Raw genomic sequence first — 26,423 nt, forward strand, 5'->3', positions numbered from 1 at the left:
GACAACACTCACATAGGAGACGCCTAGAAAACGTCTTCTATTCCTTTAACCAACATAATTTGTTTCGAAACAAGCAATGTCGGAATTTCACTAGATCTAAAGTGTTATTTTGAGGGGGAGGGGGATTTCACTAAATAGACCATTATAAGCCACTCCTTAACCACAAGGGAAGAAGAATACAAATTAATTGTTGAACCCCAAATACGACTATATGAAGCAATGAAGGGTTTAGTAAAGAAAGAAGTCTTAAATTTACATGAAATTTATATGTTTTATCCAATCTCTTATAATAGATGAGTAAACGCACTATCCTATGAAACAAACCGGGGTTTTACACGGGATGATAAGCAATCGAACCGAGAGATTTATTGGGAAATTCTCAAACGTATTGTACTTTTACACATGTTGAGCTCAAAACCGAGTGAGATTTTACACCAGCATGACCTCAAATCGAAAGAGTTTTTAACCAGGAGAAGCTCAAGAACAATTGTGAAATTTTTTAACTGTTTATTCTTCACAAGCCCACAAGAGAGCTTCTCTTTAATGGATAAGCTCAACTAACAAATAGGGAGTTTCCCTCAAAGAACAAACAAAGAGCTTTTACAATGATTTAGCTCGCTACCAAACTAAACACTTCCTATAAAAGAATAATTTACTAATAGAAAATTATACTCTAAGTAAATTTATAATTAAATCCTCATCCTGAACAAAATTTTTCACTAAACTCAAGAACGCTTTCAAAGCACTACAACTCAAATACGTTAGAAAAGTAGAAATAATTTACCGAGTTTATGAGAAAAATGTAAATTGAGGTTTTTCAAGTTTTTTGGTTGATTTGAAATGATAGAGAAGCTCTCCATTTAGAAGAGAAATGGTGTAAATTTTAAAATAATCAATAGGTCAATAATTTGACCTAATCGATTTGCTAATTTGTTAGAAAATGCAAATAATCAATTGTTGCGGTCCAAATTGGAAGGTTTAGATAGAAATTTGTTATCAATCATTAAGAGTATGTCATAATCCATTATAGAATTCATTATGCATAGTCTAATCGATTCAGTTATAAATCTAATCAATTAGACAACTTAGATAAAACTTCTTAATTAGGCTCCAAATTTTTTTTTGGTTATTTTAATAAAAAATTTAGAGGTTTCTCTAAGTTTTATGTGTGTGAGTGTGTGCTTTAGTCATAATACTTACATAAACACCCTTGTGTCTCTATAATCCATTGATCACTCAGACATACACAATCACATGAGTTTTCACACTTTGTCTCTTTCACACTCTAAACTTCAAGTATTCTTTAGGGGGCTTGAGATATTACTAATTTTTCATCATTTGAGAATTGAAGGTTTAAGCCAACAGTGATCATAAACGGATGTCTAGCTTTATTCGGCTAGATATCTCAATCAAACACTTGGTGCATCTTTGACCACTCAAATTAACTTTAGCAGTTATTTGACTTCATGTGTTGCCATCATCAAAACCATTTTAAATGTTGTTATCATCAAAACCGTGTTATCATCCAGACTAGGCAGTTGCTTATCCATGAGCTTTATCATCTTAGATCACTTCTTGATTATAGTTGCAAGCACATAGATCCACAAGATCACCAAAACATTGCAAGAGTTATTGGTATGAACCATAGAGGATGGCATTCATATAGTTGATGGTGGATGAATAGGTTCACTTTGCTTATATTTTTACAAGAATGAAAGTTCATATAATATAAATATTGATTTTTTCTTTACCCACCTCCCTATGGGGGTCACCCCAGCGAAAATCCCAAAATACCCCTGCTTCGAAAATGAACTTCCGAAGCGCTTTTTTTAAAAAAAAATTTCCTTAATTCAGAAGTGCATCTCCGAAAACACCTCATGGGGGGTGTCTTCGGAGATGAACTTCCGAAAACACATTTGTTCAGATTTTGGGGGGTTTCGGAAGTTCTTTTCCGAATTATGCAGAAACTGTGTTTTTTTTATGTTTTATCTAAAACAGTCTCGCATTTTAATTAAACGTAAACGCCAAATAAAATAACCAATAGATAAACTGAAAATACTAATATGATAAATAAACAAAAAAAAATACTAATCCGATGAAAATAATATATACAAACCGAAAAAAATAAAAATAGTGTGCTAAAGATACAATCCGATAACAAAAAATATATAAACCCGACCACTACTGGGTGTGCCTAAACCTCTCGCCCTGAGACCTCCTCTGCCGCGTGTATGTCGCCGCACGGCCTGCATCAGTGACGATCATCTCCATCACGGCGACTGCCTCTGGACCGCCCCGCTCCACGATACCTCGATCCAACGCGTCCTGCCCAATCATCGATATCCGCTGGCAGATCGGCATGAGATCAATGGCGTGATCATCCTCGGCCTGCTGGTTCTCCAGGATCTCCTCGTGTGCTGGCCTAGGAGCGCCGGGAATGTCGGGTCTCAGAAGAGGATGTGACACCCGATAGAACCATGTGACGTATCCCTCCTCACTGTGCCAGTCCTGGGTGACCCGAGTGAGACGGTACTCCAGCGGTACCACATGATCCTCCCAATGCTCCCATATGGCAGTGAGCTGCACTCGGGTCACAGTGTCGGGAGCAGCCTCAAAGGGTGACCTGGGTATCCGCTGCACGAATCCGAACTGACGCATGCACCGCTCAGGGAGATATCGAACCATGATGCCGGTCCCGCAAGCCAACCAGCCAGAATAAAGTGCAATGCCGTCAAAGGGGACAATCTGAGTGTAGTCGATGAACGGCCTCCAGGTGACGTCGTCGTGCAGAGTGCGGTCCAGGTATCCACGGTATGGTCCCACCGCATCGTTCCCCCTCTGGAGATCGTATCTGGCGGCCCTGGGCAAGGCGTCCACGTACGCAGGATCGAGGTGGTAGCCGTGGATGCGGGAGAAGTAGGAGATGATCCAGCTCTGAAACAGAAACAAGATAATGTATTAAAATTAAATACGAAACATATATAAATAAATAAATACGATAATGTATTAAAATAAAACGTACCGTAAGCAGTGTGCAGGATCCGACCAACTGCCTCGTCCTCCAGTTGGAGGCCTCATTCAGCTTCTAGTAGAGATATGGCAGAGTAGCTGACCCCTAGTTCCACTGGTGAACGGTATCCAGGTCCATGAAATAGCGGAGGTAGGCCACGTCGACGTACCTGGCACTCTTGTCCACAAAGCATGCAGCGCCTACCACATGCATGTACCAGCACCGGAGAGCGCAGCCGCGGTGGTACTCCCTGAATAGGTCGTTACCCTCCTGCTCGGCCTCGGCCGCCGCGTCTAGGTGGAACTCAAAATAGAGGCTCAGTGTGTTGAACCGGACATGACACCCATAAGTCGAGACGCACTCCAGGTGAGCAACCTCGTGCGGCATGCCCAAATAGTGCATCATCCACTCAATGGCCTCGACCCTCTGGATCATGGAGTGGTCCAACAGCCACCCCCTGATGGGCAGGTGGAGAAGACACTGGACGTCATGCAAGGTGATCGTCAATGCCCCCTGCATGCCGGTGCTGATGGTGGTGTACCCGGTCATGCAGAGCCCACTAAGCCCTGAACCTCGCACATGGTCGTTAAACCACTGAGCTGCTGGTTTAAACAGACCGAAAATCTTCCTGGAGTGGTTCACCATTTTCAATGGCTCTCTCTCCTGTTAAAAAAAACAAATAAGCGAGAAATAAACGGTAAAATTATAAAAAATGGTGACAAATAAACGGCTAAGTTAAAAAAAATACCTCTCCCTCCCAGATCCGCCGAGCGACGTGATCCTGGTAGTGAATCAGCAGGGAAGTGTCAAAAGGCCCTCCCGGATAGCTATCCACCTCCTGCTCCTCCTGCTCCTCCTCCTCCCCGACTGGAGGGTCAACATCCGGTATCACCTCCTCCTCATCCTCATCCTCCTCCTCTCGCTGGCGGGAAGAAGATACCCGAGCCAGCCTACTCCTAGAGCCTGAAGCAGATGAACTCTCCACCAAGTCCTGTGGAACGCGCACACGGCGTCCCCGGCCCCGTCCTTGGGTCGACGCCAGCTGCGCCGCCGCCCGCTCGCGTCTAGCCGACGCAGTCTGGGACTCCCTGCCCTGTCTGATGCGTGCTGGCTGGTTGCCTGACATGTTCCTGTAAGCAATCGAAATCGATTAATATGCGAGACAAATGAAAAAACAAAAAAAAATGCACTTCTGATACAGTTCGGAAGTTCATTTCCGAAACTGGGATGGAGGTGTTTTCGGAAATGAACTTCCGAAACACCCCTGCGCAGAGCTTTTCTGCAACCTTCAATGGCAGACCCCAAAATCAAAATTCAAACCTATGTATACACATTCTAAACATCCTAAATATCACTATAAACCTAACCTAATACATTTTTTGCTATTTGTAAACACCCTAATATACATTTTAATCATAGATCTTAAAATCAAAATGCTTACCTATTGAATTGATTGGAGGACTTTAGAATGTAATAGAGCAAGTAGATGGAGCCTTTGAGGTAGCTTGGAACTGGTTTGCACAAAAATCTCTTTGGGGTTGAGTTTGAAGAAGATTAGGGTAAATGATTTGGGGGAGGGGGCTGTTTTGCTTAATCTGCAAAACGCGCAGTATTTCGGAAATGAACTTCCGAAATGCTGTTTTCGGAAATGAACTTCCGAAATAAGTTAAATTTTTCAAAAAAAAAAGGCGCTTTCGGAGATGCATCTCCGAAAACACATTTTTCTTACATTTCGGAAATGCATTTCCGAAGTCAGGGATAGTTTGGGTTTTTCACCAGAGATGGACTAGAAGGTAGGGAGGTGGCCAAAGAAATTTTCTAAATATTTTAGTCTTGCCCGGACAATCTAAATTTTGCATTAATATTCCTCGTAGTCTTTCTCCCGATATCAAACTTAAAAGTTAGTTGGGACATCAACTAATTTCTCTCAATCATGACTCCGTTTTATGCTTTAAACAATTAGATCTAGAAAATATTTTTATTTCTCAGTTGTGTGTTCCTTAACTTCTCTATAGACTTTTAATTACAATGTTGGTTTTTTCGTGACCTAGAGAACTAAAATCGCATAACCAAAAGAGAATCATATGGATAAAAGATAAAAAATAAAAATAAAAAAAATAGACTTTTACAGATTGTGTGTGTCTACATTAGTTATACAATATGTTATTTATAGAAAAAAGTAGTCATATTGGCCAAAATATCACGACCTGCAAAATCTAACTTCAATCCACTATTATCATGAGAAATTCTTATTCCTCTCATTGTTGGGAGTTATGGCATCCCACGTTTGACATGTTTCCCCATCTCACAATATTTTTGTATTTCTTGTTCACATGTATGCCTTTTTCTAGATCCATCCTCAATAAACACAATTGTTGCATTCGGTGGCCTTTATAACATGGAACACATGTGAAATGTTGAATTGTCACTTTCCCCTTATCTTTGATGGTTTTTTAATAAGCCAAGATTTTATTAAAGGAGTACAAGGGTCACTCTCTTTGGAAGCGTAAGGAGACTGAATTACTCCTATTTTAACTGGAGTAATAAGCCAAGTTTTTTATTTTGTATTGATGGAATGCCCATTATTATGCAATTTAATATAACACACTACGTAAAACCAAAAAATATATATTTCAAGAACCACTCATTAAATAAAATAAAAAAAAAACTAAAACAAAGAGAAATATTGCCTAACAACAAGTCAACAATGTATATAACAAAGGGTGAAAAGGAGAGTTCGAAAAATGAATGGAAGAAAATGATAAGGAATATCTCACTCTTTGTCTTTTATACACAACCTTTCCTTTAAAGTACAGATAGCTAGAGAGAAGCCTATGCTTTTATTTTTCTCCCTAAGTGCATATGGAGAAAAGTAAGAGTAGAGGTGTGAGAAAAGGTGCATGGACATATGAAGAAGACAAACTTCTCAAAGCTTGTATTGACAAGTATGGTGAAGGAAAATGGCATTTAGTTCCTCAAAGAGCAGGTATACAATAATGTTGATTATTATTATTATATATACTTCTCATATCTTGTATTTTAGGTTGTGTATTTTTACTTTAAGATATTTTCCTTTTCAAGAACAAAAACTATATAGTATTATTTAGTATAATCTTTTTATATTATTTTCGGTTATGTGTATTTTTAGTTTAATATATTTTAATTTCAAGAATAAAAACTATATAGTATTATTTAGTATAATCTTTTTATATTTTTCGTTAAAATGTTTATTACGTGCATTTGGCAGGATTGAATAGGTGCAGGAAAAGTTGTAGATTAAGATGGTTAAATTATTTAAACCCAGCTGTCAATAGAGAGGGTTTTTCTGAGGATGAAGTTGATATGATCTTAAGGTTACACAAACTTCTAGGAAACAGGTATATATGCAGCCAACTTTCTTAATGTATTTTAAAGTTTCAGATAATTTAGTTTATCTTTTTATGTCAAATTTACTTATTTGAAAACAAATTACACTGTTGAACAAACTTTCATGCTTGGTTCACTTTTGATACAATGTCTATATACATATTCTCTGAATGATAAAATATATAGAATATTTTATTATTCAGCACCACCATGAGATATTCGTTGACAATAAAGAGCTCACAATCATTGATAAAATTAAATAAATCATGTTAATTTTGATAGGCTAGAGGTGTAACAGTCATTTATTATGATATGAATTGTAAGTATATTTTTTCTTTAAAGTAGTCAAGTAACACTTTTGATATTATCTTTGATTTTTAATATAAGAAAAATTTTATTTTTTTAGTATTTGGACTACATATAATTTAAATACATTAATTTTTTAATGAATTTAAAATCTTTTTAGAATGATCCTAGAAAAGTAAGAGGTAGTTTGAATACCTACTTTTGAGATGACTCTTGGGAGGGACTAATCCCTGTTAGACAGATGTTTCATAGATTTTATCTAATTGATTGCAATCCTTGTTGATCATTGGGAGGGGTGGCGATAATAGAGGGTGGCCACTTGAGGTGTTTCTTTTATTAGAGACGATCTTTCTTAGTTCAGGAACATATGCTAGTGGATAACTTTTTTCTTTTTTTGCAACGGGTATTTATGTCACTTGAAAGTGATTATTCATGGTGGAAGGTGGGCTAGGAAAGGGTATACATAGTCGCTTCTACTTATAACTCTCTGATTTAGGAGAAGCTCAGCCTTTCTTTACTCTTGATCGGCAGGGATTGTGCTTTGTCTTTTATTTGGATTAGTTGGGTTCCATATACAATAGTAGTCTTCTCCTGGAGATTCCTTTTGGATAAGTTCCCTTCACTACAAGAAAATTGATTTTTTGTGACACTCAAAAAGTGTCACTAAAAGTCAATAATCTGTAGGTAAAAGTCTTGCAAACATTGAGTGACGCCCACCCCTAGCGTCAATTATAAGGGGGTGTAGTGCTACGGTGTAAGAAGTGTCACGATAGCTTTTAGCTACGGGCAAATATTTACCTGAATGTCATTATATCATAGGTTAGTGTTACAAATATTTCTATTTTTATCTACAGTTTTTGTTTTAATAGGTGTCACTAGAACTCTGTTAAATAATCTTTTTTAGTTTACCAAAATATAATAAAATTATAAATTAATTTTTTTTATAATTGAATATAACATTAAAATTCAATTACTCGGTAAAATTTTTTACGATACATTTTCTATTATTTCAATTTAAATATGACAAATTAACTTAATATTAAAATTAAACTATTATATCAATTTCAATTAAATTCAAATATTTCAATATAGTAACAAAGAATTTCAACTACATTTTCTTATTTTCTGTTTGAATAAGTATAACTATAAAGACCCCTATTTTGTATGAATCTAATCAATGACCAAGTAAAATATTCAAGAGGATTCAACATAAGCACCAGAAGCACCAGCTTTATTTAGTATAAACCCACGGGAAACGGTCCACCCGAAGTACCAGAAGCACCAGCTTTATTTAGTGTAAATCCAGAAGCACAAGCTTTTCCCAAAGGTTCAACATAATCAAGAGGATTTGTAACCATCAGGCTCGAAAGCATTGATGGAGTCCACCCGACAGAAGTAGTACATTAACTACTCAGTGATTCAAGCTGGTGAAGTCAGCGAGAGTCTTACGAATACGACCAAGATTTTCCTGAAACAGAGGCATATGCAAGAACATAAAGAACTGGTACACACTAAATTAATTCGAAACATAAATTGCTAATATGCATAAATTATTTCGGACAGAAGTAACATATACCCGAGCAATCCTAATTCGAAATAGCAGCATAAGTATGCACGAAATATCATTCGTATCAACAGCAGCAAATATTCATGAAATTAACACGAAACCAGAATAGTGTATATGCAAGAATTGGATGCGTACGAAAATAGAAAACATGCATGGATTCAATTCAAAAAACCGAAACAACATCACTCACAGTTCAAAGGCACAAAATATGTAAACACAATATGAAAGAATGTAACACATGCTGATGATGGTGGTGTTCTTCTTACCCATAGTGTGGGTTTATCCCATTAGTTCCAGACCCAAGTTCGTGCATATTGGATTTCCCAACAAGTATAGCACCGCATTGCCTTAAGCGCTTAACACAACATGCATCGTCTTTACAAGGCCTTTCCTTATGCATCCACTTTGTACCTCCTTGAACACACCATTATAAGATGCTTTAGTGAATTATGAAATTAGCATCTTAATCATTTGAATAGATGATCCTGAGAAAATCACTAAAACAGTACACTACCTTACCTGTTATTGGATACGGTAAACAATCTATCTCATCCTTTATTGCAACAGGTACTCCGTCTAGCACTGAGATTGGTTCCCCTGCAAAAATATTATTGCATCAGATTAGCCTCTGAACTTGGCTGAGTACACATAACACGGAAGCATAAACGAGGAGTAAATGTAAGGATCCTGATCGGGTGAGATGTTATAAAGTACCTCTTTGATACCTAAGAGTAGATTCAGTTGCTTGTCTTAGTATATCATCAATATTGTAATCAATAAAGAATCCCATTTGAAATGGTGGTTTTGCGGATTCATCAATAGCAGCAACAAATCTTTCAGCAACCTGTGTAAATTAAATTAAAAAAAAGGTTGAATTCAAAAAACCGCAAGGTAGTATAGAACAAAGGCAAGGTTCGGGAATGAAGGGTTGAAGATGGCTGAAACTTCAAGACTAAATAATCTGCAAGATGCAGTCAAACAAGTCATCACTCACAGTTTCAAGGAGCATACAAAGACTGACAAGAACTTGCAGCAGAACAATCAAAGCCCTCTAAATTCTAATAGTAAAGTATCATAAGTTACATTTATCTCACAGTTTTACTGAGCAAACTAAACAGAATTCTTTCACTTCTAAGGAACGGGCTACACCTATCTCAAGCAATGTTGATAATCAAATTTATGAGAATACAAGTATAAAGAACTAACCTGTAGAACACACTCAGGAGGGCATGCAGCATAATATCAAGGCAAAAAATATTTTGTAACATGATTATGGAACAACAAGTAAAGTTCATGAGCTTTAACCACAAATGGAGGAAAACGCAGATCAAAGAATTCCATACATAATAGAACCAACGGTTGCAAACAGTCAAGAGCGGATCATAGGTCAACATTAATTAATAAAGAGAGAACAGTAAGTAATATTTTCAACTAGCAGAGCTAAGTGGTATCAAGCCCAAGGCCAAATTTCAATGTCTATATATTTCAATCCTTTTCAACACATTGATGAGTCTCTCTAAATCTGATTTTGCCTCACCTATGCCATTGATTTAGATCCAGGAGTAACTTTAGTACAGCTTTCACGAGGCTTCATCAGCCACTCGCATTTCCAAAAGAACTACTATTGTGTAATGCTGAATTCTATCCTGAATAACTCTAAAATGAATAAATGAAAAGACAAGAAAAATACTTGTGATGAATGCTTCCTCCCAGATTTCATGTTCTAACCATGATGGAGCAACTTCACGAAATGGGATTCCTTCATTCTTGCATACCCTACATATGCATTAATAGGGCCATAAAAACTTGTCTTGTAACCAGTCACCCAAAGGTTCAACATAATCAAAAGGATTTGTAACCATCAGGTGACAGTCCAAATATGTCATACAAGGGTTAATCACTATTAACTCAAAAAAGAGAATCTAAGTCTGTGTGTGACTCCTTAATTTATCAAAACGATTTCATTTTTCTCAGCAACAACCCCATTTCTAGTACACAGTCTACTAATAAGAGAAGGAAACACCTACCGTATTTAACTCGCATGTTTGTGTCACAATGAGTCTTCAAACTGGTTCTACGGTTGAAGAGAAGAAGAAAGTGGTTTGGATGTGAAAACAATAGACTTTCATCGCTTTGAAGAAAATGGTTGGAATGTGAATGGTTGGTAGGTGGGAAATACATATAGAAGTCCAATCCTTACAAGCCTATTCATGGAGTAAGTTGTGGCTTCCTTGAATAATGAATTTGTACTATGAACCTCTTGGAATTGAACTTCATGCTCCTTTTGTTAAGATCACAGGAGCTTTTGCAGCAAAAGATTCAACTGATAACTCTAAATGTATTATTTTTTAATCTGTCTCATGATAAATTCATACAAATTCAATTTTAATTTTCGTCATTATTTCACAAATCACGAGAATCCCCTCCTAATCCTTCTCTAAGAAAAATAAAATCTAAACTTATTTGAAGAAAATCTGCTTTAAAAATGTGAGCTGTATGATCTTACTGAATAGAAGAATTGATATGAAGAAAACAGTTACACAACAAAAGAGAATTGTTATATTTAAAGAGCATTTCCAACTTTCACTTGGAGCTGTTCTTCTACCAGTCGAAGATGACAGATTACCTAACTTGGTTTCATCAGAAGAGAGGGCATTGCCTATGATTCATGTAACTACGCAATCGCGCTATATGGAATGTTGCTTCCAACATTTCTAACTGATTACTTTGTTATGCTTTTTTTACATGTTGAGAAACTTAGGAGAGAACTTTTTAATGGAAAATATCTTTACTTTCTTATAGCATAAATACTAGTTTTGAATGTGCATACTGGCACTGCTTACGAATTTGGTATTTCAAAACTAAAAATGAAAATAAAAAATCTATTTTATCAGCATCAAAGAAATACATGTCAAAGGTAGGACACTCGACTAGAAGGTAGACACTTTCAAAACCACAAAATCAGAACCTAAGAAAACTGTTCCACAATAGGGCATTGTTAGAGTAGAAGAGCACTAGCTCTAACTTTAGCTTGGAGCTGAGGCCTGGGCGGTCTACGAGCTGTAGTTTTGAACCTCTTTTTACTATTTGTTACAACTGGAAGGACTTGTTTGTTTGATTTACTAGATAGTTGTAGGTATTGTAAGTTGAGTTGAGTTGAAACTATGAATGGAGAATTGCATTGGATTTGTCTCCGTCGTGAATGGATCTTTGCTTCCGCGGAAGGAGAAAATGTAACTTTAGACATACTCCTCAGAAGTAACAAAATCTAGATTCCACTAGTATATAGGTAATGTTGAAATGAATTTACTGCTACGTAACTTTACGTAAATATACAAAATCTAGATTCCACTCATAAACATTTCCAAGGGGTCTCAAGTACAACACTTTACTCAAAGTGCAGGGGTCATCAACTACATTGATAGTGAAAGCAACAACTGCCATTTCCTTAATAAATACACATGCAATTGGAAACCGAAATTGGTGAATGCAAGTAATTACCAACAATAAATGAATACACAACTAGAAAAATAACAACGGTCTTCCTCAGCATGACAAAACTAACGCATAACCATGAACTCAAATTCAATAACAAGTATAAATTAGTGACAAAAACAACAAATTTTAGATGAATCAATAGTCAGATAAACATTCAAAAACACGTTTAAACTAGTTTTAAAAGTTTATAGTACCTGATTTGTGTCGGTGACGGCGAGGCGCATATAATGGCGATGTCTTCGACCTTAAAGGCATGAAAAACATCAAATTGAATTATTTTAACTACAACTCCTATAACATGATATGATAAACAGAGCTCACACAAAAGATTTGATGATTGAGCAATTCAAATGATTGATTTTGATGTTGAAACGATTCAGATCTGATTGTTAAGGTTTGAGCAATTGATACGATTCAAGTGATTTAGGTTGAAGCTAAAAGAGTTGAGATTGAAATAAGGACGAACAATTTTGAGGTTTACGCGATTTGAACGATTTTGAGGTTGAGCGATTGAACAATTTTAGGGTCGAGCGATTGAACGATTTGGGGAAAAAGCAACATTGGAGAACTTCCGTGAGAATCGATTTGAGAAAAAAGCGCGTTTGGAAAAGCGCTTATGTGAAAGTTCTTTGTGTTTTGTCGGCACGAGAAAGAGAGAGACGAGTGGCACGTTAGGAGAAGGTTCTTGGCATTTTGTCAAAAGAGAGGGATCTGAGTTTAAAATAATAATAATAACAAAGATAAGTAAAATTGAATAAATAAAACTATTAAAATAAGAATTAGTGACGATTTTTGTTGTCTGTAGGTAAAACATTCAAAAATGGCCGTCACCAAAGGTCATTTTTCTTGTAGTGCTTCTAGAATTAGTTTAGTTAAGTGTGAGATTCTCCCTGATGATATAGGGGTGTCGTGTAGTATTTGTGGGAGTGATGTAGAGTCGATTTTTCACTTATTTGTGACTTGTGACGTTGTTTTGAATTATGCTGTATAAGATATTTAAGTGGTTGAGTTGGTATTTTATTGTTAATGGGGATATTTTATCGCTTTTTGTAATTGTAGTATTTTTTTTACATGAAATCAAGAAAAATTAATGTACTTAACTATCATGTTTTCTTATAAATTAAGCTGAAGTAGTATATATACATATATATTAAAAAAAATAGAAGTTTCTAACATTGTTGTTATTTACAGAGACAAACAATTATTTGTATGTATGGAAGACGTAGCTCAACTGGTATAAATTAGCTGAACTAATAATTAAATAAATACCTAAATAAAAAAAGAGTTTATATGATTTTAAGATTAAAAAACTCTTGGGATATGTTTAGGGTATGAAATAGAATGAAATGAAATGAAGTGTTAAATAATGAGGTTCCCTTGTATAAATATGTAAATAATGGATGAAGCGGAATAAAATATGATAAAATCTATTTTATCCTATTCGATTAAATTCTTTCATTTTTATTCCATCCGATTTTGCGTGTATGCAATGGAATGAGCTAATTTAATCTGTTTTGTTTCGTCAAATTATAAAGATTACATAAAAATGAAGTGAAATTTAGCTTTCATGCTCCACTTCATTTCATCCTATTTTATTTCTCTAACTCCATACATAACATTAAGAATTAAGAGTATGTTCTTAATATTTAATTGTTTTAAAATAATATATTTATTTAATTTTTAATTTGTATTTTCTAAAATTAGCATTATACTTATATCCATCTCATTTAAATATCTTTTTCTTTATATTTTTCAACACTTTTCTTTTCTTTGATAAGTACTTCAGCTGATTTACTAACTCATGTGTATGATTCATATGATATAGATGGTCATTAATTGCTGCAAGGCTTCCTGGCAGAACAGCTAATGATGTGAAAAATTATTGGCACACACACTTGCGCAAGAAGATGATTTCAAGAAAATCAGATGAAAAGAAAGAAAAAGAAAAACCTAAGGAAACCATAAAAGCTCATGAAGTTCATGAAGTTATTAAACCTCAACCTCGAACTTTTTCATCTCATTCACCATTGTTGAATGGGATACCTGATTTTGTGAAACCAATAGGAACATTTTCATCTAAAAACCCTAGTGTTGCCAAAGATGGTAACATTGAGAATACAATGCAACCAATTATTGGTGATGGAGACTTTGCTGCACCCCCATCTCTTGGAAACTCAACACTGTCAGCCATGTGGTGGGAAAGTTTGTTGAACGAGAGCAATGAAAAAATCGGCTCTTGCTCTTTATTACAAGAGGAGAGAAATTCCATTTTGGAGTTACCAAACATTGAGAATTTTTTTATCGAAGGTTCAAGTACTTTTGGTGATTGCTATTGGGATTCCAACCTTTGTGGATTTGACTCTCATTTGGATATTTAAACTAGGTTTTGAATCTCATTGTTCAACAAGCTTTAAATTGTATTGTTCTCACTGCATTATTATTTTCTTTTTTAATCAAGATATCATTAAAGAACAAATTATTATTTTTTTTAGAAAGCAATTGATAAAACAAAATGTTCTACCAAAATGTTCTCACTGCATTTTCTTATGTGTAGTATCACGGTAGAGGATTAAGTATTTTAAATTAGATGTTAAACTTAAATTGAGAATGAAAACAAACTTCAGTATTTAAAAATATTGTAAGATTGAATTTAATTTATAAGAGAAATAATTTTTTTTCTATTATAACTTTTATGAGTTTAACAAAGCTCTTTTGTTTTATTTTTCCTAGATTGTATTTGGTGATTAATTTTCTTTGCTTCGAGCTTTGCCTCGCCTTTTGTAATCGGTTGATAGAACTCTTGGTTCTTTTTATTAATATATCTTGATTAAAAAAATATATATATTTTTTTTATATTTTATGTGTGAAAAACAAGAACAATTTAAACTTGTTTATTAGAGTTTTTATTTTTTATTTTTAAAATTATTTTAGGGTTAAATACGTCACTGGTCTTTATAAATATGCGACCCAGTATTTTTAGTTCTTAAAAAATTTTCTTTCGTTGAATGATCCTTATAAAATTTTTATGCATGCCATTTTAGTTCTTGTTATTTTCTAACATTTTAAAAACGGTTTAATTATCCTTTAATTTTTAAATTTTTGAATAATTTTTTTTATACATGTTTAGAATACTATAAAATATTTATTTATCAAATTTTAGAATTTTTTAAAATGCGAAGAATTAAATATGAAATTTTCAAATTTCAGAAAATAATGATAAAAGTAATGAAAATCTCGACTTAAAAAATAAATCTTGAGTTCTTTTTTTTAAGGAAATTTTTAAAACGTTCTAAACATGTCTGCAAAAGAATCACTTAAAATTACACATTTATTTTACTGTAGAGGCTAAAATTACGTGCATAATAATTTAGTAGGGACCAAAACATGTCATTTATTTTTATAAAGACCAAAAATAAAATTTATAGACACTAAAAGCAAATTCAACCCATTATTTTATAAATTAATTTTTCAAAAAAAAATATCGGATTAGTTATCCCAATTATAATAGTTGTTATAAAAAAAAAACAAGTGTTATTTTTATGGGGGCTTTGAGAAAAATGTATGATTTAGCAAAATGTAGATTTTGGAATTATATGTTTGGTTAATGTGGTTTTTATGAGAGGTGGAGATCTTGGATGACAGCTTTGTGTTTGTTGATAATTTTGTTCTGTTTGTTAATGGTTTCTCCACTAGTGAGATTAGTATTTAGATAGGGTTGAAATAAGGTGGTCACTGTCATACCCCAAATTTTTCCGCTCCATTTCTAAATAGTCAAATTATTATTTTTAAACTTGATTTTGTAAAATTTTGGGTTTTACTAACATTTGATTTTAATATTAATATTGCTTATTTAAAAAATATAATAGTTTGTTTTAAATTGTTTGTATTTCTCAAATAATAAATATTTCTCACCATTCATATGCTTTCAAGTGGCTTCTTTATTTCGAATGAATAAGATGGCACAATTGGTAAGAAGGAGGAAATTGCAAGCAAAAGGTCACGAGTTCAAATCTTTTTATTATTTTAATTTCAATTTTCGTTTTTATTTTTAAGGCATATTTTTTAATATAATTATGTATTTAAATTTATGCACTTTTTAAGGCATTGATAAGCTTTCTGACCAAAGAAGATATGAGTTGTCAGATTAATTTTTATTTCAGTTTTGCCCTTTAACCTAATTTTTCAACTCTATAAATAAAACTCAATTGTCAGAGTTTGACATCAAAAATTTTCACACAGCTTGCTACTTTTATACACTTTTTCACTTTTATTTTTAAAACTTCTAATTAACACTTTTTTTTTCAAATTCTATTTCTTTTCTTTGGCCAATAATTTAAATATGAGGCCTCCCTATTTTCAATTTTTTCAATTTTACTTTACTTGTTTTTTTAAAAACCATATGATTTAAAAATTGTATAATTTATCTTTCCACAATTTTCCTCGAAATTTTACTTTTAAGTTTTGATTTCACTTTTACAACCATATGATGAATTCTAATGGTTGTTTTTTTTTAATTATAAGTTTTCTTCTTATTGAATACAATTCACTACGCCAAAAATGACTTTAGGCAGCGCTTTTGCTGAAAGCGTTGCTATAACCTGAAAAAAAAAACACGGAAAATGTTATAAGGAAAAGTGCTGCTATAGGTGAACATTAGAAAGCGCTTTAAAAAAGCGTTGGTAAAGGTTCCCTTTAGAAAGCGCTTTTAAGAAAGCGCTGGTAAAGGTCCCCCTTTAGATAGCGCTTTTATAAAGCACAGGTAAAGGTCCCCCTTTAGAAAGCGCTTTTGCTGAAAGCGCTGCCTTAGGCCATTATGTTTTAAAAAATAAAACAAAACATCCCAAAGCCCTAATTCATTTTCACGATTTTCTCTTTGTCCCTACAACGAGCTTCTCTCATCTCCGCCGTCCCTCTGTTCGTTCACCCTCTCTCCGCCGTCCCCAGCCCCGGTCGTACCTCTCTCCGTCGTCCGTCTCTCCGCCGTCCCTCCCTCTGTCCGTCCACGAGCCCTACTCCCTCATGCCATGAGCACTACTCCCTCCGACCGCAATCACCGCCACGATATCAAGTAAACTCGCCATTATCGTCTCTTTCAGTGTTGCATTTACATTCTTCCATCTTCATGTTGTTGCAGTGTTATTTAATTGTGATTTTCTGTTAGAGAATTGAGAGGATGAACTGTTAGTTGGACAATGAATTTGAATGAGGTGGTTATGTTATGTTAGCTATATTGCAATCTAATTGTTTGGTTTGAGTCAATATGAAGTGTGAATGAAACTTGGACTGATTGGAAAAGTGATGCACGCTTTAAGATTCGGACAACTTTATTGTGTAATTTGATTTAAATTTGAAAGTTCGCATGGTTGTGACATCGAGTGCTTTCCCAATTTGTTTCGAATCTTCTTGAGTTGAAACTATCGAGCATTCATAACTTGTTATAGTCGTTGCCCGATTTTTTGTTTAATTGAATAAACCATGTGTTGAAATCAATTTTCCATGTTCAGATTCTTAAATTGTGTAACAAATTGAGTTTTTTAATTTTATTTTCATTTGAGGATTGGTATCATGATATTATTCTCAACTTTATGCATTTTCAATGTTAGTGTGCTTACTAAAAAGTTTGTTAAAACTTTTTTGTATTGGTGTAGTTAGTCGAAGAACATCAAAGCAACATCATCCGCCGTCGGCACCAATAACTCATCTTCTTTTTTGGTAAGTCAAGTTCAAATTCAACATTACCGACTCGTTTATTTATGTTCTTTTGAAATAGTTGCATGAATAATTATAGTGTTTTTGTTTACCTTAATTAGTAGTGATTTCACGGATAAAAAATGGATGACTTCCGATCGATTGTCAAAAGAGTACGAGAATGGGGTATTGGAATTCGTTAAGTTTGCTGTTGAGCACGTCGAAGACTCCAGTCGAATGAAATGTCCTTGTTTGGGTTGTTGTTATGTGGGTTGGGTTGACGCAGATGGATTGAAATCGCATTTACTGACGCGTGGGATTGATCGAAGTTATAAGTGTTGGATATATCATGGTGAGAAAATTAACAAGAATGTTGGACCGGGGGAGAAAAGTAATACGACGACCTATGCTCCAGACGACAATGACACGGATACATACGATTATGATCGAGTTAAAGAGATTGCAGAAGCACTTGAAGAAGATCTTAAGGATTGTCCCAAAATGTTTAAGAGGTTGGTAAGCGATGCAGTGAAACCGTTGTATTAAGGTTGCACTAAATTCACAAGATTGTCTGCAGTATTAAAGTTGTACAACTTAAAGGCGGGCAATGGATGGTCGGATAAAAGTTTCACAGAGTTATTAGCCCTTATGAGAGATATGCTTCTGGAGGATAATGTTCTTCCTAATCGAACCTATGAGGCCAAAAAAATGTTGTGCTCTATTTGCATGAGCTATGATAAGATACATGGTTGTACAAACGATTGCGTTTTGTTTTGAAACGAATATGCATCGTTAAATGAGTGCCCTAAATGCGGTTTATCTCGATATAAGAAAAAATTGTCTCCAGCAAAAGTCTTATGGTATTTTCCTATAATTTCGAGATTTAGGCGCATGTTTCATAGTGAAACCGATGCAAGACGCTTTACTTGGAATGAAGATGAAAGAATTATATATTGATGGAAAGTATTGACATATGGCAGATTCACCAAGTGGTCAAAAATTGATGATGATTGTCCTAATTTTGGAGAAGAAGCAAGAAACCTTCGCATCGCATTATCTATTGATGGAATGAACCCACATAGTCTTCAAAGTATCTCACATACCACATGGCTTGTGATTCTTATGATTAATAACCTACCTCCATGGCTATGTATGAAGCGTAAGTACATGATGATATCTATGTTAATTTTTGGGCCTAAATAACCAGGGAAAGACATAGACGTATACTTGACACCTTTGATTGAAGATTTAAAGATTTTGTGGGAGAATTGTATGGAGGTTTACGATGGATATAGGAAAGAGAGTTTCAATTTGAGGGCGATGTTATTTGGAACAATTAATGATTTTCCAGCATAACGGGAATCTATCTGGCTATAACATTAAAGGTCAACGTGCGTGTCCTGTTGTGAAGATGGAACCGATACGATGCGATTGGAACTTTGTTAGAAGAATATTTTTCTCGGTCATCGTAGATTCTTACATTCTAAACATCACTACCGTGGGTGGAGAAAAGCATTCAACAGAGACATCGAACAACGTAAAGCTCCACCTGCATTGTCAAATGACCACATTTTTGAAAAGGTAAAAGATGTGTGTACTCAGTTTGGCAAGTCTTTTGCACATAAGGTTGTCAAAGGTGGGTGGAAGAAGAGGTCGATTTTTTTTAATTGCCATATTGGAAGTCTTTGAATGTGAGATATTTTCTCAATGTTATGCATATTGAAAAAAATGTATTCGGAATTGTTATTGGTACATTACTCAATATAAAAGGAAAGTCTAAGGATGGCCTTAAAGCAAGGGAGGACATGTTAAAGATGGGAATAAGAACTGAATTAGGACCAATGAAGAAAGAAAGACGAACATATCTACCACCTGCTACTTTTACTCTATCTAAAAAGAAGAAAAAAATATTGTTCTAGTTTCTAAGTGAAGTTAAAGTTTTAGAAGGATACTCTTCAGATATTAGAAGACTTGTGTCTATGAAAGACCTTAAGTTGAAGAGTTTAAAGACACATGATTGGCATGTTATAATGGAGCATTTTCTACCAATAGATATACGATATATTTTTCCAGAAAAAGTAAGAAGCGCCTGTTAGCTGAAGATTTCGATTAAAGGATTGTGATATCTTGGATTGTTGGATTATGATGAAGAAATAGTTCTTATGGAGCTATTTAAGGATTTTCTCTTTAGAGGAGATGTTATGTGACCAAGCATAATGTTAGAAATTTGACAAGTATCCTTCGACGTAGGCGTTAGTATAGTCGAAACAGCAGAGCGGGGAGATTTGAAATTCAAAATGAAGCGGTTTCGTCCAGCAGACGCGTGGAGATATCCGAAGGGTAGTAAAACGTTCGAAACGTCGAACGTGGCAGACATCTATGTAGTGAACGATAGGGTCGAAGTAGTATAAATAGGAGTACTATTATTTAGTTTGGAATGTTCGAATCAATATACAAAAATTCACAAAATACGATCAAAGTACCGGCGCGAGAGAAAAGAGTCTTTGCTGAAACAATATATGTGTGAAGAACATCATATTTTCATACTTTATGTTATTTGTTCAATGTAAAGTTATACTTAAAAGTTCTTTGCTTATACATTTACTTTATTGCGTTTTAAATTATTTACTCATTGCAATTTACATTATCAAGTTGTATATTTTTTACAAACTATAGAGATTATTGAATATGAATCAAATCACTAAAACACTATTTGACAATGTCCTATGATCAATCTAGTCGATCCTGCGAGTAACCAGACTGTTTAAACACTTTGGAGGACTAGCCGTTGTTTGTCAGAAATCACTGGTAAACAGCGTTATAACTAAATTGTGTTTTTTCTTTAGGTCAATTTGTAGTAAGGTGATCGATCCTGAGGTCTTACCAGCACTACAAAAAGAAATTGTTATTACCTTGTGTGAGCTTGAGATGTTCTTTTTTTCCCTCTTTTTTTGACATAATGGTACATCTAGTTGTTCATCTTGTGGAAGAGACACAGTTGTGGGGACCATGTTATATGAGATGGATGTACCTTGCTGAACGTTGTATGAAAATATTAAAAGGGTACGTGAAAAACTGAAGTCGTCTAGAGGGTTGTATTGTTGAACAATACATTGTTGATGAAGCGGTTGAGTTTTGTACTAAATATTTGTCCAATGTTCAATCCGTTGGGCTCCCCAAAACTCATATTTTTGAAAAAAAGGAAGGTAAAAAATTAATTGTAAATAAAATTGTGACAGTATCAAGGGATGAGAGCAAGTGCATTTGTATGTTCTGCACAATGACAGTGAGGTTGAGCCATATGTTGAAATGCACAAGGTTGTACTCAGAGGGTCAAATCAGAACAAAAATGAAAATTGGTTAGTACGAGAGAGTTTTCTACAATGGTTTAAGGATCATATTTATTCAAAGCGCTCTTGAGATCGCGCTTCAATAATAGAAAGGTTGAGATGTTTGACATATGGTCCAAGTTTGCATGTGTTTTCTCATAGCGCGTACGCAATAAATGGATACACATTTTATACCAAAGAACAAGATGATAAAAGTACTATGCAAAATAGTGGTGTCACTGTGCTAGCTGAAGCAATGCACATATCAAGTATGAAGGACTTAAACCCCAAATATGCAAATCTGTCATATTTTGGGGGTTATTGAGCACATTTGGGTGTTTGATTACGAGAAGTTTCAGATTCCTATCTTTAGCTGCAAGTGGGTAAATAGTAGTGGCATACGAATGAATAAGTCAGGATTTCTGCAAGTTGATCTTAATAGGGTGGGGTACAAAGACGAGCCTTTTATTCTAGCATCTCAAGCTAAACAAGTGTTCTATGTCACTGACCCGACGAGTACAAAATGGTCTATAATGCTTTTATCTAACAAAGTGGTTGATGATACCGGTGTAGATCAAGGTGATATTGATGTTGAGAATCAGTCATGTATTAGACTGAATGATCAAGATGAGAATATTATAGCGTATGGATCATATATCAGAAACGGTCATAATGAGAGAATTTGGATCAATTCTGACGTCCGCATTGCTAAGAAACAAGTAATTCATATTCCAACCAAGAAAAGAAAGGATGTTAGTGAAAGAGGTAATATAGTAAAATGTTATATATTATGTCATTTTCAAGAAATTTATATGCTCTTATTTATTTGTCATTTGTTTTATATTCAATTGATTATGGAATTTTATATTAGGTTTATGTTTTTCTTTAACACATTTTTCTCATATAATTAAATAGTTTTAACTTAAACATACTATGTTATATTATTATGTAGTACTTTGATGAATTCAAGTGAGCTTATTACTCAAGTTCTCAGTTGGATGAACTTAAGGAGGATTGGTGTCAATTCATTATTGAGTGAAATTTATATAAGGTATATTGTAATCTTACTTTAATTGATGAGAATTTTGAGTATATTCAAGTGTTGCAATTTTGTTGTATCATGGTATGAATTACGATATTTTGGTATTGTTTCAGGTTATATATGCCGATGTAGAAGATAGAGATGAATAGATTTTGTAATGGTATATAATGGTGCAAAATGTGGCATACCTTTTGGTGTTGTTTTTTGTAAAAGTATATATGTACAAGAGTAATAGTATAAATAAGTACATTGGTGCAAATGTATATGGTATATCTTTTAGTATTGTTTTTTATTTGATTGAAGCTCCAATTTGAGAAAATCTGGTGAAATTTGTAATAGTATATACAGGTGCAAAATGTGGTGAAAACCTGGTGCAAATATAATTAAAATATGTACATATAAAATTGTATATATCAAACAGCGCTTTTTTTTAAAAATGTCATATAAAAAATTTGGTGGACATTAAACAGCGGTTTAAAATGGAGTTCCGGTTCCATAAGCTTTTCTTGCGGTAACGTAAACTTGCAAGATTGATCCAACAATACAAACTTGTCCTCAACCTGTAAACCTTCAACCTGTAAAATTACTACGCCCCCTTGCTTTGATACTTCAGGAGTTCCGGTTCTTTTCTTTATTACTTAATTTTTGTTTGATTTGTTTTATTATTATTGTTGTAATAAAGAAAAAGCTAAATTATGCTAAGGAAAAAAGGAACGTAGCATTGGTGATGATGAAGTCAATCACTTCATTTTAGTATCATAATTATTATTAAAATTTGGTTTTACTTTTTTTATTATAAATTTGATTGTGTTTTTAGATGACTCATTGACCCCTTTTCTAAAATCTTATTCACACCAATCCTTATTCATTCTTACACCTCCTTTGAGTTGTTTTAAGTTAATTAATTTATTTTAGTTTTTCCTCTAATTTAGGTTGATTAGTTTATTTTATATATATAAAAAAATACCTAAAAAACAAATAAGCAAAGATATAAAAAAATGATGTAAGTTAACATCTTTTGTAAACTTTTCATTATTATAAAATATATCTTTCTTATCATGTTATTATTTGGATTATTCACTCAATCGAACTAATAGGTGATATTTAGACGCCTGCATTTTTTTATTTTATTAAAAAATAGGAAGGTGTCACTTTTAACCACAGTTAAAATTTCAACTGTGGTGTAAAATTGCGTATGGCCATCACTACAAAAAATATGCTCTGCAGCGACGTGGGAAACACGTCGCAACATGAAATATCACGTGGCAACAAAAAAGTAGCGACGTGAGCCACTACGTCGCAGGAGACAAAGTGGCAACTTGTAGCGACGTGGAGACCACGTCAGAAAGTAGCGACGTGACTCCCACGTCGCAACAAGGAAACATGGGGAACATCCATCTGCACACACAGCAGGCGTGGCAGGTATGGGGCAGTGTGTTTGCTGACCAATGTAGCGACGTGATTACCACATCGCTACATTAAATGCTTTTTTTTTTAAAATTTATTCACGCTAGATCTGTTTTGTTTTATATATTTTTTATAATTAATTAATATATAATAAAATATATATATTAAAATTTATATAATAAAATTTATATAATAAAATTTATAAAATAAAATTTATATAATAAAACCTATAAAATAAAATTTATATATTAAAATCTATAAAAACTAATTTATATAATAAATTTGTATAAAATAAATTCATATAATAAACATTATATAATAAATTCAATTAATTAAAACTAAAAATTTAAAACTAATACTGTAATGAATTAAAATGTAGAATATTTTACATAAAAATAAATTAAAAATAAATAAAATACAAAATGTTTTCAAGACGCATCATCCGGAAAATAATTATCCGGATTAAAATCATCAGCCACCCCGTCATCCTCCGGCTCTTGAGGAGGAGCATTACTGTAATTTCCACCTCCTTGCATAAACCGTCTCATCTGCTCCTCCATCTCAGCTTGCTTCTTCATAATGCCCTCCATCTGTCGCGCATGCTGCTCCTCCATATCAGCCTGCTTCTTCCGCATCATCTCGATCTGGGCCTCACTTTCGCGTCTCGCCAATTGCCTTACTAATTCAGTTTGTTCCTGTGTCAGATTTGGTTGACGCGATCCACCCTCTCCATCCTGAAGTCTTTGAAACAGATTGCGGTCACCACGTCTATAGCTGGCCGCCAAATTTCCAGCACCAAAAAAGCAACCATTAGGTCCTTTTTCTTTAATAACCTCACACCAGATATAGTGATCAACATCCGCATTTAGCGGCTCCCCCTCTGCTGGCATGAATTGAGGATTATTTTCCAGAAAAATGGCAAGTCGCCTATCATAATCTTCCTGCACAGATATTCAATAAAAAATGTAAGTTAAATATTTAAATGCATATTTAATTAGTCAATTAAAATATATTAAAAAGTTGCCACGTGATTTTCACGCCACAACTTATGATTTGCCACATGATTTTAATGTGGCAATTTATCAATTGCCACATGAAATTCACGTCACAAATTTTGTATTAATTTAAAAAAAATAAACAACGTAAATTTCACTTACAAGATACAACTTCGTGCGCTCGTCGACAAAACCTCCCGATCTCCTTGTCCGGGTCCTCGAAATCAGCTCAGACATCAATGGTTTTCTCCCCAACTCCTTAGCCTAAATAATATAATTAAAAATAATTAGTAAAATATATTATGAATAAAGATGTAACTTAAAAAATTTAAAATTTTTACCAATCGTCGGGCATGCTCGGCGGTGCTAATACTTCCAACTGTGTTGACACAACCGCCCTTTTCAGATGCCCTCATCTTCTTAAAAGTTTCTGATTTAGCCCGGAATTCTGGACTCCTCCAATATGTAACAAGATCATGAAAAACCTCCTCGCCTATCCAGTTAGGACGGATGCCATGAAGCTCATGATTCTCCCTTACTCTCCGCAGCATATCAGACATTCTTTTAGAGCATCTGGTGTTGAAAACTTTCTGAACACTTTTTTCACTCAAAGGATCCCACACACATTTCTCCTGCAATAATGTATGACATTAAAATAAAATGTTAAGTAATTATAATGAGAATTTTATTTAAATAACTATAACTAAAACAATAAATTAAATGCATAACATATATAAATAACAATACCTTAAACATTCTAAACCATTCATCTTTATTTTTGACGTCCCCATAGCTCTTAAAAGCTGATTTATACATCTGCTGAATTATATAGCTAACAACCCTAGCAGCTGTCCGACTCGGCGTAAAACTGAAACAAAAAATGAAAATGTTAGATATAAATTTATAAAAAAAATGAAAAAGTATACATACTATAAAAGTTTTTAAATAGGAAACTTACTTGCTTCCTTCGGGCTGAATCCAAAATCTGCCGTCAATCACATGAATCTCATCAGGATCATCCCTCCCACGAAGATCAGCTCCATCTATCTCATCAACTGCCTCATCAACCTCACGTGCTGGTACATGTGTGGGATGTGGGGTGCGTGAGCCTCCAACCTGTGTGGGGCGTGGACTAGGAGATCGTCCAGCCTGTGTCGGACGTGGACGGGGAGATCGTCCAGCCTGTGTGGGGCGTGGACTAGGAGATCGTCCAGCCTGTGTCGGAGGTGTACTACTGGATCCTCCCGTATGCTGAAAGGAGGAAGTCATCTGCATGGGATATGAGAAACCAGATCCTCCAGTATGCTGGAAGGATGAAGGCATGCCAGTATGGGCGAATGGAAAGCTGGGCGGGGGCACACCAGTATGTGTGAATGGAAAGCTAGGTCCTGCCGCCTGCTGGAAGGACGGGGGCACACCAGGATGCTGGAAGGATGGCGGTACCGCTGAGTACTGGAAGGATGGCGGTACCCCAGACGGGAATGTGTGGGAGGAGAGTAATGGGGTAAAAGCCTGAGTACTGGCTAAAGACATATGATCAACACTCTGAGGGCGGGAAGACACGGCCATGGGAGGCGCCTCACATACTACTATCCTCGGACGTTGGGACTTCTTACCACTATCTTTACTCTTAGGTGGCATTTTACCTATTTTATTATTCACCAACACATAAATATTCATCAACACATAAATATTCATTAACACATAAATATTCATTAACACATAAATAGATATTTAATAGATATCCACTAACACATAAATAGATATTCATTAACACATAAATAAATATTCATTAACACATAAATAAATATTCATTAACATATAAATATACATTCAATGTTTAGTTATTCTTCATCTTCGCTATCCACATCATTCTCTTCATCATTCTCTTCATCATTCTCTTCATCATTCTCTTCATCATTATCTTCGTCGTTCTCTTCGTCGTTCTCTTCGTCATTCTCTTCATTGTTGTCATCGGATTCAAACTCTTCATCATTCTCTTCATCCACATTATTTTCAACCAACAATATAGATGCATCAACTTGATGTCCCTCAACAATTGTATCAGACAAACTTGTAATGTCTTCAGCTGCAACCACTTCATTAATTTGATCAACATCATCAACTTGATAGGCAACATCTTCTACTTGATCGCCATTTTCAATATGACCTTGCGGTTTTGTTTTTATTGCAACACACCATCCTCTTTTACGTG

General features: G+C 34.5%; 3 protein-coding genes across 5 annotated transcripts; 1 reads left to right on the forward strand and 2 right to left on the reverse strand.

Moving 5' to 3' along the window:
• Positions 1-5,846: 5,846 nt before the first annotated feature.
• LOC131627872 (transcription factor MYB1-like) lies at positions 5,847-14,125 on the forward strand. The gene is made up of 3 exons (XM_058898732.1): positions 5,847-5,996; positions 6,258-6,387; positions 13,573-14,125. Exons 1-3 carry the CDS (start codon positions 5,873-5,875, stop codon positions 14,123-14,125), a joined length of 807 nt encoding a protein of 268 aa, XP_058754715.1. The 5' UTR covers positions 5,847-5,872.
• Positions 7,716-12,449, reverse strand: LOC131627873 (fatty acid amide hydrolase-like). 3 transcript variants are annotated; one of them, XM_058898734.1, is made up of 6 exons: positions 12,214-12,449; positions 11,942-11,991; positions 8,964-9,093; positions 8,769-8,846; positions 8,516-8,663; positions 7,716-8,150 (listed from the first exon to the last, which is right to left on the reverse strand). In XM_058898734.1, the coding sequence occupies exons 2-6, from the start codon at positions 11,969-11,971 to the stop codon at positions 8,102-8,104; spliced, it is 435 nt and encodes a 144-aa protein (XP_058754717.1). In that variant the 5' UTR covers positions 11,972-11,991; positions 12,214-12,449; the 3' UTR covers positions 7,716-8,101. The 3 variants fall into 3 exon arrangements, with proteins under 3 accessions (XP_058754717.1, XP_058754716.1, XP_058754718.1); XM_058898733.1 differs by adding an exon at positions 9,940-10,025 and having other exon boundaries at positions 11,942-12,449; XM_058898735.1 differs by lacking the exons at positions 11,942-11,991; positions 12,214-12,449 and adding an exon at positions 9,940-11,935.
• A 9,433-nt stretch (positions 14,126-23,558) lies between the features above and the next one.
• LOC131627865 (uncharacterized) lies at positions 23,559-24,432 on the reverse strand. The gene is made up of 2 exons (XM_058898726.1): positions 24,371-24,432; positions 23,559-24,154 (listed from the first exon to the last, which is right to left on the reverse strand). Exon 2 carries the CDS (start codon positions 24,101-24,103, stop codon positions 23,642-23,644), a length of 462 nt encoding a protein of 153 aa, XP_058754709.1. The 5' UTR covers positions 24,104-24,154; positions 24,371-24,432; the 3' UTR covers positions 23,559-23,641.
• Between the last annotated feature and the right edge of the window lie 1,991 nt (positions 24,433-26,423).

The sequence above is a fragment of the Vicia villosa genome, unplaced genomic scaffold (assembly GCF_029867415.1).
Source record: "Vicia villosa cultivar HV-30 ecotype Madison, WI unplaced genomic scaffold, Vvil1.0 ctg.000406F_1_1, whole genome shotgun sequence".
Taxonomy (NCBI): domain Eukaryota; kingdom Viridiplantae; phylum Streptophyta; class Magnoliopsida; order Fabales; family Fabaceae; genus Vicia; species Vicia villosa.